Consider the following 13,166-nt stretch of genomic DNA (forward strand, 5'->3'; position numbering starts at 1 on the left):
CACTTAGTGATTTTAACTTGTATATAATTCCTATTAAACCTGCACAGTTTGTAAAATAACACAGACTCTCAAGATGCATTAGGTGCCTGGAAGAGCTCATGGGGTGTGATTAATGGATGTGATTAATGGATTTTAATTGATTTCTTTTCTGGATAGACTCCATTTGGTGAATACGATCTCAGCCCCTGATGTGTACGCTTTCAACTCTCCCTCTAATAGTGTACAGCAAAGATAACACAAGGTGTCATGCCATGTGCTGAAACAGCACTACTGACGTTTCCAGGTCTTTTGCCTACGCCAGTGCCGTGCTTCCCTGGAAATCGGAAGGTGTGGGACATACTTCAGGCTGATGTTGTACGAAGGGCTCTGGTGCGAGCGTTCTGATACAGATACACGATGTGCAGGTTATTGCTGGAAGGGAATGCCAGTAAAGTCTTCAATCCCCAGTGTCACCTGTTACTTAAATAACACTGTTTCGTGGGCTGCCTTCACACACACATCCTCACGCGCACTGTAAACGCGGCATCCTCAGTACAGGGAGAGAGTTTCGCGGCCCGATGCCGCGACGTTGCTCGGCTCACGCGGGGGCCTGCCGCAGGCTGGTCCCCAGCACCGGGAACCGGGAGGGAACCAAGGGCTTGTTGACGACGCTGGGGGCAGGCTGGCACGGCGGCCGGAGGAACGTACGGAGACCAGGGGGAAACGCCTGCTCCCACGGGCGTGGGAGGGCGTGAGCCGCCCGGGGAGAGGCCACCGCCGGCCGGTACCCAGCCCCGCGGGGCGTCCCCGGCCCCACGCAACCCCGCCGCGCCGGGACCCGCCAGTGCCCCCGCGGATGCCCGGCAGCGGGGGGCAGGCCCCAGCCCGTGGGGCGCGGCCGGGGAGCCGCCCTCCGCCCGCCCCCGGCCCCGCCGCCTCCCTGCCTCCCTCCCTCCCTCGTCTGCCGGCGCGGAGCACGGCGGGGCGATGTGGCGGTGGCGGTATGTCAGCGGCCGGCAGCTGGATGGCTTCCGCCAGTACAAGGTAACGGCCGGGGGGTCGGGCAGCCGCGCTGCCGAGGCGGGGGGACAGACGGACGGACATAGAGACAGACGGGCGGGCGGGAGAGGAGCGGCAGCGGCATGCGGCCGCCTGTGCACGGCGGCCCTGGCAGCGGCTGGTCCTCCCGGTTTGACGTGTCTGGGCTCCTGAGGGCTCCGGGCTTGCGGGCGGTGTTTGCCCCGCTCCGGGGCGGCCGAGCGCCCGGCCCTGCGCTGCGTGCGGCAGCGGCCGGCCCGGCACCCCCCTCTCCCCATCTCAGGCTCCCACCTGTGCAACCAGCGCCTCCTTTTCCCGGCCCGGGGTCTCCCTCACATCAGGCGACTGCGAGGGGTATGAGCCGGGTGTTTACTTTGTGTCTCGGTGGGAACAAAGTTGACTGGGTTTGAAGTGAGTAGCAGCATCCTGAGGAAGAAAAAGCCCTGCCCGCTTTAAAGAAGCGCGGGTTAGGAGTAATTCTGTGTTTTGGTAAGAAAGCACCCACTGATGCTGCTTGGCTGGCTCTGTGCAAGGGTTTTTTTTTGGACACAGGAATGCTCTGGCTTTGAGAAATAAACGAGAAAGGCGGGGAAAAAAACCCCACCTTACTTTAAATAATTTGAACTAAACCTCATGTTTGCAAATAACAAGCCTGCAGGATTCAAATGAGGGGGTGGGTGTTAGGGACTTTGATTTACCAATGTTATGTTGCAGACTTAGGAGATACCCGAGGTTTGTTCCCGGGACATTGCAGGTGTATTGCAAGGATTTACCCAAATTTGCTTTAGTTGAGGTGCAGGTGTCTAAGACGGGCCATGCCACCCTGTTCACAGCCCCTCAGCCTTTTCCCTGTTTAAAAGCATGGACCAGCATATCACCCAACCTTTTACTTCGTGTTCAGTTTCCCAAAGCAGCCCTAACCCCCTGCTCCCCATACTTCTTGCCTTCTTGCTTTTACAGCCTCGCCTCCAACCAGGGCACTTGTCTTCTCCCAGCTCTTACCAAGCCCTTTGCTTCCCTGGGCGAGCAGTTCTGCTTGCTCACCGCAGGCTGTATGATGGTGGAGTAACTGTGGTTTCAAGAGCCTTCTCCAGGTTGCTTACTAGCAACTGATTACAATGTACCAACCTGTTTGTGTGTCTCCATCGTGAGTGGGATAAACCGTGCTGCAAGCTGCATCTGGCCACGGGCTGCATGTTGCACAGGCCTGTGCTTGAACAGCGGAGCTGCAGTCTTGTCTGAGATCACCGGGGGAAAAATAAAGAGCTATTTTTAGCATAAACAGACATTATTTAAGTACCTTGCCTAAAATATTTGAGTTTGTAGTACAAGGAATGCTTGTGTTCCATTCTTGCTTATCACTTGAATGAAAGTAGCTGCAAACAAGTGCTGATGGGGAACAATCAAAATAAGATGTTTTTAAAAGCTTGTTATCATTTTGTACTACTTATGAATTACAGGACAAAGGACTACCCATATCATAATGTTTCACTTGAGTATATAAAAGTCACTTTGGCTTCTCGTGAGCGTTGCAAAGGCCAGAAAATATGTTATGTAGTTTTCTTAACTGTAGAAATCAGCCAACACAACAGGAGAAGTGTCTGAGAAACTGTGTTCTGGAGAACTATGCTGAGTGTGGGTTTTGGAAAGATAAAATCAAATGGTCAGTTTTCCGTTACACGAGGTGACTTGGGACTCAGACATCCTGGGGAGAAAGAAATAAACCTATCCCAATGGCACAGGTTACACCCAGCAAAATACAGCTGCATGAGGTTGGTGCTGCTAAGCTGGTGGGGTCTCTGCACCATCTTCCTGGTCCTCCAGGTTGCAGGAGGACAAGGCAAGTGATGGCAGCTCTGCACATTCCTGAAGCGCTTAAAGTCCTCCAAAAATGCAGTGCAGCAAGGAGATGTTAATCAATGTTACCATCTCCTCCTCACCTCACCCTCCTACACCCAGGGCTTCTGCCACAACCAGAGCTTTGTTCTCACCATCTCCCAGGTCTGAGATGCGCTCTTCAACCTCTTATTGCCCTCCTGGGGCTTCACTAGGCTTGCTGCCTAGTCAGCAGGACTGGTGCGAAACACCCATTACTATGCCTAGCAGACACAAGTGACTTCTTTTCACAGTCACCTGGATATCTCTGTAGCATGTTTCCTGGTGGTCCCAGGTCTAGAGTTCAATGGAGGGATACAGGAGTTGGCCCTATGAAAACCCAGATAATCTCTAGAATGATTCATTAGCACACATTCGATATTGAGCTAAACCAATGTATTCCTTCCAGACCTGAAGTGTGCCTAGGAAACTAGGTAGGGGCATCCACCTCTCTGTTGTGTATCACATTGCAACATTGTGTTTGCCCTAGTATTAGCAGCTAAATGGGATCTTTACTTTGCAAAATTTATCCCCAGGAAGCCAGGAGCTGATTGTAACGAGCTTAAAAGAATAATTTGTGCAATCAACCCCATTTCATAACGGTAAATTTTGCCTGGGAAGAAAACAATCAACCAACCAACAAAACCAAACCTGCTCAGTTTTCAAAATTTTCACAGAGCTGAACTCATTTCTCTGCCATGAATGCTGCAATTGTGTGTCTCAGCCACTTTCCTGTTCACAGTCGGAGGAGGGCCTTGGCAGCAGAACTGGTGCAGCTCTGTGCAGAGGGAACAGCAGGCCTAATGAATGCAAAGACTTCTGCACCCTTTAGCATCCCCAGGTGCATGTTATGCTTTTGAAGCAAGTCTAATTACCAGGTTTTGGTTTATAACACGACTGAACCCAGAGCACACAAAATGCATTCCTTTTGAATGAACCTAAACCAGATATACGAGAAACGCAGACATAGAGCAAATACATTCTGCCCATGGTATCATACTGGAACCAATCCAGCATAAAACCTCCTGAAACCCTTACAGCATGGGCATTGGATCATCCTTAGGGCTACTTGTCTCACTTTACGAATTTATTTCTGTTCGGTTTACACATTACAGGGGACTCAGAGATTCAGTTTTACTTTTTCTGCTAGAAAACTCCCTGAGAGCAGGTGGGGACGTGTCCATGAGACAGTTCAGACACAACCCTGGGTGTTGCTGCTGTGATAATTCTGCATCTTGCCTGTGGGGCAGGTGGGCAGGTAGTGATTTCAGGACTCTCTCATGCCGGGGGGATTTGCTGCAACCCTAGTGCAGAAGAAGCTTCTGGTACTTGGATTTCTTGCTGTTCCCTAAGGTCCAGAGTGATGCAGCCAAAACCAGTTTTAGGGCTTGGGTCGTGCCATTCCTGCTTTCATGTCTCGGTTATCAGCGTTTTGCAATTCTAGAGGAGCACCCATGGAAAGTGCACAGCTGCCTTTTTTTCTACCTGTTTGGGTTTCTGTCATAAATATGCGGCTCAGAGGAAGCCTGGTGATGAGTACAAATAAAGGCAAAATTTGGTTCATTATTTTCGTCCTCCTCTCACCCAGATGCAATAAAGGTGATGAGCTCATGTTGCCATTGCCTCTTCTTGTCACCGTGCTTTTAGGATTTCCCTCACAAGTCTGCCTTGAATAAGCTTTTCTACAGCTCCTGTGTGCTGAGTTTTTCCAAGCCAGAGAACTTCAACACGTTATCCTCTTTGAGAGTAAAAGAGGTCCAAGGACAAACTATAGAACAGATAAATCATAGAAAATATGATTTAAAAAATATCAGTGATAACATTAAAAATTAAGGTCTAAGATTTGGGGGTTGGATTTGATGATCTCTTGAGGCCCTTTCCAACCCCTACAATTCTATGATTCCACACGGTTTCTGTCTTCAAAGCTGTTTTTAGAGGGTAACTCCCTGTGCAGAGAAGGGCAGGCCAGCAAACGAGATATATGTGATTTCATTTCAGTGAGGCTTCTGATGCTGTCCTACATTCTCATAAGTAAAGTAGGCAGAGGTAAGTCGAAATCAGCATAAAATGGAAATGCATTACTTTAAACAGTAATTTTAAGTTATTTGTTGAAGTAGGAGGTTCTGTCAAATGGAATCCTGCCTACAGAGCTGTCCCTCTGCGTTAGCTCTGTTGCTGTTCAATACTTTGATTAATTAACAGAAGGCAGATTATTCTTGTAAAATTTTCATGTGACACTAAAGCACTTTGATGGATAGGCTTATGGTTTAAAATGTTCTTGAAAAAGGGATATAATGGCCAGAAATCAATACTAGGAAACTCAGTAAACAAGGTGCAATGCTTAGGGGAAAGAAAATCAACATGTCAAACATAAAATAAGAGGCAACTGACTGCAAAAAAGATACCTGGGGATCAGTGTGTCAGCAGTGTTGTGGCTGTTGTAATAAAGAGAGAATAAAGCTCTTAAGCGTGAAAATATCATAGCTATGTCAAAGGGTTGCACATACTGCAGTAGCTGATGTACTGATCAGGTATCAACTGGAATAACATGTCCTGCTTTCTTTGGCACTGGGTTTACTCTCCACAAAACAACATTAGGAATATTAAGAGGCTTAGAAAAGATGAACTGTGAGAAACAGACTGAGTACTGTGGGAACAAGAGCGTAGTTAATCTTCATGTGCTTTTAAAAAAAGACAATGCCCAAGTTTTGGCGGTGTGAAGAGAAACATACGGCCTTGTGTGATAAGGGTAGCTAAGTGCTGGAACAGGTATAGGAAGGATTGTGCAATTGTTTTATCCGTCTTGAGAAATGGTTCGATTTCTCTCAGGGAGGATCTACAATCTAGTGTTGAGTGCTAATTAAGGGTTCCTTACTCCTTTCTTAGCAAAGTTTTGGATAACATGTTCTATTTTAATCAGCCAACATTGGTCATTTATCACAAGCAATAGAAAACCAGTGGCTTGGTAGCCCATGGTAACTCGATCTGCTTCCTTAACATCTGCTAAACATGATCCTGCATTATTAGGTGGACTAGAAGACCTCTCAGGTTACATCCCAGCCCTCATTTTGGTATGTTGGAGAAGCAAGATAGACATAATGATGATCAAGTTTCTGGGCTGGACTGTTTCTCTCATACTGACTTATACCAAATGAGCAAAAGCGTGCTGAGTGTAATCTAGTGAATTCCTTTGTGGACGATCAGGATCTTTCCAGTGCAGAAAAAAACAAGGCTATTTCTGTTAAGTGTTTATGCATTTCCAAGGATACCTATGTATCTATGAGATTTAGAAACATAGTGGATTTTGCTCACATCAGCTGAGTAGTAGTTTTGCTTTCATCTCCAGTAGCATGAGTATTTTACACAGTTTCGAAAATTCAGGTCAAGAGACTTTCATTTGCATGTTCTTCTGTAGGTGATCCTGCCCCTCTACTCCTCTTGTGAGACCCCACCTGGACTACTGCCTCCCAGCTCCGTGGTCCCCAGTACAAGACATGGAGCTCTTGGAGCGGGTCCAGAGGAGGGCCACAAAAATGATCTGAGGGCTGGAGCACCTTGCCTGTGAAGACAGGCTGAGAGAATTGGGCTTGTTCAGCAGGGAGAAGGCTCTGGGGAGACTTTATGGCAGCCTTCCAATACCTACAAGGGCCCTACAAGAAATCTGGAGAGGACCTGTTTAAAAGGGCAAGTAGTGATAGGTCAAGGGCTCATGGGTTTAAACTAAAGAGGGTAGATTTTGATTAGATATAAGGAAAAATATTCTTCACTCTGAGGGTGGTGAGGCACTGGAACAGGTTTCTCAAATAAGTTGTGAATGCCCCCTCCTTGGAAGCATTCAAGGTTGCACTGGACAGGACTTTGAACAACCTTACCTAGTTGAAGATGTCCCTGTTCCTTGAAGGGAGTTGGACTGGATGGCCTTTAAACATCCCTTCCAACCCAAATTGTTTTATGATTGTGCGTGGGCAATTTGAATCATAGAATCATTTAGGTTGGAAAAGACCCGAGTCCAACTGTAAACTGGTATATTATACAGTCTTTTCGAAGATGGTATTTTTATTTTTTCCTAAATTTTAATTCCAAATATTATTTGAAAGCAGTTATCATTTTTATCTGCTGTAGTTAGTTTTTTTAAAACCACTTCAGTTTAATAAAGCCCTTGAACATTCGAGGCAGTGAAAACTAACATCTTCCACCTTCCATAAATGGTGAGTCAACAGCAACTGTTCTACAGATAAAATCTGGCAGTCTTTTTCATGTCACCTTGATGGTTTGGAAGACTTGGGGTGTAATTAAAAGTTGTTGAAAAACATGTGAAATAAACCAAATCACTTATTACCTTCACATTTTCTGTCACTATGTGCAGTGTAGAGATATGTGGGCCAACTGAATGATGTAATTCTGAAAGACCACCTTCATGTCACACCATTTCTTATTCCTCATCCTGTTGTTATGGTGGCTGACAATGTAGTGTTTCAAGAGCTCTTGAATCTTTATTTTCCTTCCATATATCATATGCTAATACACCAACAACATAACGAAATCACATCATAGAGATGTTGCATTTGATATTACTTGCCGCAGGACTTTTTTCCCAATGATGGTGTAATTGTGTGTATTTTTGAGTGCCACATAACACCCATGAATGTACAAAGGTACATTAGACTCAGGACAAATATGCTGGATATAGAGAGTTGTATGCCTTGTTGAATCTCATAAATGTGCACATGCCAACCATGTAATTGCAATATTAGTGCTTTATCAAGAGATGTTCATGTTCTGAAATGCTTACTGGGTTTTTAGGTGTAGGGTAAGCATATATGCATTTGTATGGATTCATATGTATTTGCTTCTGTTTATTCATCTGCATTTTAATAGAAGACTAATTGCAAGGATGTATCTGTGATTTGGATGTGGATTATTTGTTATAAATCATGGGGAACCATTCTTAAAAGTGTTGTTTTGTGGAGGGAGGAGATCGGGTTTTGAATCTTTCTATGACGTATCTCGTCTTTTATGCATCAGGGTACTAGATCATACAACCATTTAGTGTACATGGTACAGAATCCCCTGTTTAGCATCCCTTAGGAAAACTGCAGCCCTCTTTTAATCTGTCTGCCCTTTGGGGCCTACAGCAGCTCCTCTGGATTCCCCAGAGATTTAGGTACACACGCTGGCAGAGGTCTATCTGTGTGGGAGTTTGGTCTACCATTTGATCTTTAAAGGGCTGTTGGCATCTCCAAAAACACACATGATTGTACATGAACGCAAAGAGATGTGGCACAAAGTCCTGCTGGCTTTTCCTTTACCACCTGTAGAAGACCAGTCTACACAAAAAACCCCATAGAAATCAACTTCCTCACCATGTTAGTGCTTCTTCGAGTAAAGAGGGTTATGGATCTTTTTGTGCAGCTCCTTGAGAGTGTGCTGGTATTGTTTTTTAGCAGAAGTTGTACTTTTGCCAGTCTGGGCCATCCTCTAGCTTTGTCTCTTTACAGCAACAACTGTGCATCTGCCTTCTGTTACCCCTTGCTCAATATTTAATTGTGTTTCTGTGTTCTTTTCCATTGTTTTGGCTTCATTGTTAAGTGTCTCAACATGTCCCACTAAACAAAGCATTTTCCTGAAGACAAATTAAACAGCATCCTTAAGATAATTACTGTTGATTGAAAAATGATCACTGTCTTCCAATGTTACCTCCTCTCCATCTCTCCCTGGTCTGAGTGCTTGTCAATAAAGAATCAGTTGTATCTAGTCTCATATAGTGAGTGAGAACCTCACTGTTGGGGCCAGCACATTATGACTTCTTGCTCCAAAATATGCTTCTCTCTCCACTGTGCTATGGCTCTTGTAGGTCCCACACTCCAAGCATAGCCAGCCAGTGGATCTGTGATCCATCTACTCCTGGTGAATGGGATTGTGCTAGACAAGAAGCTGAACACGAGCCCTGGCAGCAAATAAGATCAACAGCATCCTGGGTTGTATTAACAGTAGTACAGCCCATAAAGTAAGGGGGAAATTATTATCCTACTGGCAGAGGCTCAGCCACAAGCTCCCAGGGACAAGGGAGGGGACCCAACTGCTGCTCTCAGCACCCAGGAGCTTAAATTATCTATATAAATATGACATTCCTAGCAATACTGTGGCTGTATCCTTTGCTAGATACTCTTAGGGTGAGTCACAGCCCATCTGTGCCCCATTCTTACAATTTATGCAATGGGGATAATAAACTCTGTCCTGATTCATGAAGTTCTAGCAACTTTTAATGAGCAGATGGATTAGATGATTTCTGGAATGTGAAGTGTGGCAAATTTGGTGCGACTAATATGAAACTAAAACCTACAAAGTGATTTTGATGCCAACAATTCAAATGCAAACAATTCACAATAGTTTTACTCTGTATCTCTGAATGTGTGTGACTGTATGGCACAGTACTGTACTACCTGAAATAAGACCATTTAAGTGGAGGAAAGGAATAGTCTGTTGGCATAAGGACCAGCTTGAGCTAAACAAACTCTCTCCCAGCAGTTAACACAGCTACATTTCTTACAACTTGCTTTCTCTCCTGACTCTGAAGTCTGTGTGGTCATGCTTTATATTCTTCTTTTCATTCCAAAATTTTATCCTTGGGATACCTCCACAGTGCATGGCTGGAGAGTGCTGGGAACCCAGGGAAGATCCAGCTGACTGCTCTGATTAATGCTTACCTCACTCTCTGCTTCTTTTTTCTTTCCCCAAAGGTCTCTCCAACACAATAGCTAGGCTTTGTTTTGGAAATAGTCCATTCTGGAGGAATTATGCACTGCTTTTTGGCTTTCACCATCCTTCAGCTCTCTCTCAACAAGGGCATTTGGGTCTTTGAGCAAGCAGGACACACAACTCTCACTTCCATGCTCTCTGAAAGTGCTGGATTGCTGGTTTACAATGTAGCCTCCAGATTGTTTTAGGTACTTTAAACTGAAACATACTGAATGTTAATAATGTATTAGGTGTACAGGGCCAGATTTTGAGACCCACGACGCCTTCACCAAGTGCTGTGAGGTACAGATGTGACCTGTTTGCAATAAGGGAGTTATTTCTAAGCTGTGTGGATGTGAGACAGAAGGTACCATTCATCTCGTGTTTAGCAGCGCAGTCCCTGGTCGCTGTGAGTGCTTTTGACCCATGGGTAGCTTCACACTGCTCTACTGCTCCAGAACAGCTGCCTGGCTTCTCTGGAGTTCGTTTTTTGGTTCATTTGGTTCAATTTTTTTTTTCTTTCTTGTTTTTCTCAATTACTTTTCTTTCCTTACTCTTGCCTTTCTTACCATTTATACCTTTCCCCCACCTTTACCTTAATCCTCTCATCTTTCCTCTTCCCTCTAACACAGCTGACCCATACAGGCTTGACACTGTGCTGGGTCCCCTGGATGGAGATGAAGATGTGGGAATACAGAGTAAAAGCACATCTTATGTCAGCCACCCATGTCAATGCGTATGTGTGCACGTGTCTGCTGCCTGTATGTTCGTTTCTAGCTCTGCCAGAAACCATTATTAATGCAGGGAAGGAAAGCAGGTGGCTTTCAAGGAGCCAACAAAAAACCCCAACAAACCAGCAGAAACATTTCTAAACTTGGGTTTATGCTGGAGTTGATTAATGTAATTTTCCCTATTCCTCACTACCTTCCATTCCTCATTTCCTTCCAACTATTACAGCTTCTTTTAAAAATAATTAACAGAAGCTTTCTGATTAATCCATGTTCTTCTTCTTTGTATAAGGACCATCAAGACCTCTTTTCTAGTGCAGAAAGTGTTTGCTGGGGAGTGCTTAGCGCTTTTATCAGTCTTGCACTTAAAAACCTCCAACAGGCTTCCCCTTCTCTTCCGTCATTTAATATAAGTGCCCTGAATAGGATAGGATGATGCAATAGCAAATCACAGTACTTTTTTTTTTTTACATCAGGTTCAGTGCACTCTCCTATTCACGTTCATTAATGGCAATGTGAGCTTGTTACTCAGTAATGTGCTTTTTTGAGCAGCCATGAACATTAAGCATTTCATGGCCTTGAGGTTAGTAGCTACTTGGGAGCAAAGCAAAGCAGTGTGTTAAACTGGGCAGTGGATTCTGTCTGTTGAGTTTTATTTTTGCCATAGCAGAAAGCTAGCAGAATGCTTTTTCCATGAGTGTTTCCTTTGGTCTGGCTAAATCAGATTACTGGCGGGAAGGGCAAGTTTTCGTTCTTCTGCATGTCTGCTGAATGTTCCTTGCCCGCCCAGAGGACCACAGCTCAGCCACAGACAGAGGAATGGACAAAATGAAGGGTGACACATCTTGAAATGTCTTTAGGTGGCAGAAACTGGGTGCAGTTCAACTTCTTAATAAGGACTGATTTGATTTTTGGTGCTAGACTTTGGAAACTGTCAAGCAAACAGAAAACTTGACCGTGTCTTTTGTTTGTGTCTGTATTATAGAGATATGTTGGAAAACTACATGATCTCTTTTATTTTCCATTTAAGAAAATAAAGAAATCATATAATCCCTATATAATATCTTACATTTTCTATGAAAAAAAATAATTTTAAATAAATGAGATTGTTTTTCCCTTTTTCCTCTTGGGACCAAGTAATAGTTCTGATTGGTTTGCAAGTACTTTGGGTAGAAAGCCTCATTTAACTGGGGTGGAAGGGAGGAGAAAGCCAAAGCAGGAACAGGAATGAAGGACACATATTTTGACTTTTGTGCATTCTTACCCAGATACAGCAGAATTCACTGGATTTGCTGGTCAGCAAATTGTCACCTACCTCACACAGTCTTTGATTACCAGTTGAGGGAAGGAAATGGGCAATAGCTACAGAGAAACCCTGGGAAGATTTATTATTACCCAGAATGCTAATGGATACTTTGAATTTTCTTCCTTTTCAGAAGGTTTCGGTAGTTCTCATGTGAATTAAGTATGAGCTGACTGTTCTGTTGGCATAGGTATTCTATGGCTTGATATCATTGCTGTTTGGCATAAATATAAGAAAGATGTAGAACTGTTGGAGAGGGTTCAGAGGAGGGCCACGAAGATGATTAGAGGGCTGGAGCTCCTGCCCTACGAAGAGAGGCTGAGGGAGCTGGGCTTATTCAGCCTGGAGAAGAGAAGGCTGCAGGGGGGCCTCATTGCAGCCTTCCAGTACCTGAAGGGAGTTTATAAGCAGGAGGGGATTCAACTTTTTAAAAGGATAGACAATGGCAGGACAAGGGGGAATGGATTAAAACTAAAGGAAGGAAGGTTTAGATTAGATATTAGGGGGAAGTTTTTTACAGAAAGAGTGGTGAGGTGCTGGAACAGGCTGCCCAGAGAGGTGGTGGATACCCTGTCCCTGGAAGTGTTCAAGGCCAGGTTGGATGGGGCCCTGGGCAACCTTGTGTAGATCCAGGTCTGAGGTTGGTGTCCCTGCCTGTGGCAGGGGGGTTGGAGCTCTATGATCCTTGGGGTCCCTTCCAACCCATGCCATTCTATGATTCTATGATAAGTAAAGCCCATGGACAGCTGTGACTGGGTTATTCACATGCAAGCTGGACCATCAAAAGATCAATCAGTTTTAATAGTCAATGTTTGAAAGATACAGTATAAACTACTTTATATGGAGCTGCAAATATGCACAGAGTAGTAAAAACTTTAGTTCCACCTGAGAGTTCATTGTTTCTGAGGTGATGTAAGAAATTTGATACATATTCTGGCAGAAAAGCTGGTGATGACAGAATTGTCTCCTGTTTTAAATAATAATCAATTCTGATATCCTCAGAAAGATTAGATGAATTAGTCTGTGCAGGAGGCTGCGTTTTCTTTTGCCCTGTTGTGCTTGCCCACTGAAAACTCTTAGCTCCGACGTGTGCAGGCTGTGTGTGTGTGTGTAAAAGCTCAGAGAACGGGGACACTGAGCCTGTTATTAATTTTATCAGACTTCAGTCACCTAGATGGTGCTGCTGATGTTTAAGACATGTGTGTGGGCTCCTTTGATAATCAATGGCTTAAGGCAGGTACATCCAGAGAGCTGTCGCATCCAAAGCGTTGTTGGCTATGTGAGTTCAGTAGATGAGCTGTAGAGAGAATTAGCTATTGGCTGAGGTTAGGTGAAATGAGAGCTTCTCTGTTGTCAGCTCTTCTGCATATAAACTGCTTCAACAAATTGTGGTCTAACGCATCTCTATCATATGCCCATTGTCCACACATGATGTTTGGACAGCGCTGTATGGAGATGTGTGAGAATCTTTTTGTGAGTCATTTGCGTCATGCTACCAACACCAG

General features: G+C 44.7%; 1 protein-coding gene across 1 annotated transcript in view; it reads left to right on the plus strand.

Annotated features, from left to right (window-relative positions):
• Positions 1–966: 966 nt before the first annotated feature.
• The window catches only part of LOC311205638 (ethanolaminephosphotransferase 1-like), a gene marked incomplete at both ends in the record, with an annotated part of 54,144 nt that continues 41,944 nt past the window's right edge, over positions 967–13,166 (plus strand). Inside the window, one exon of the mRNA XM_084280112.1 lies at positions 967–1,023. Within this exon, the coding sequence (XP_084136238.1) occupies positions 967–1,023 (57 nt within the window). The remainder of the gene's footprint in view (positions 1,024–13,166) is intronic.

Source organism: Gallinula chloropus (genome assembly GCF_964237585.1).
Source record: "Gallinula chloropus genome assembly, chromosome: 2".
NCBI classification, from domain to species: Eukaryota; Metazoa; Chordata; class Aves; order Gruiformes; family Rallidae; genus Gallinula; species Gallinula chloropus.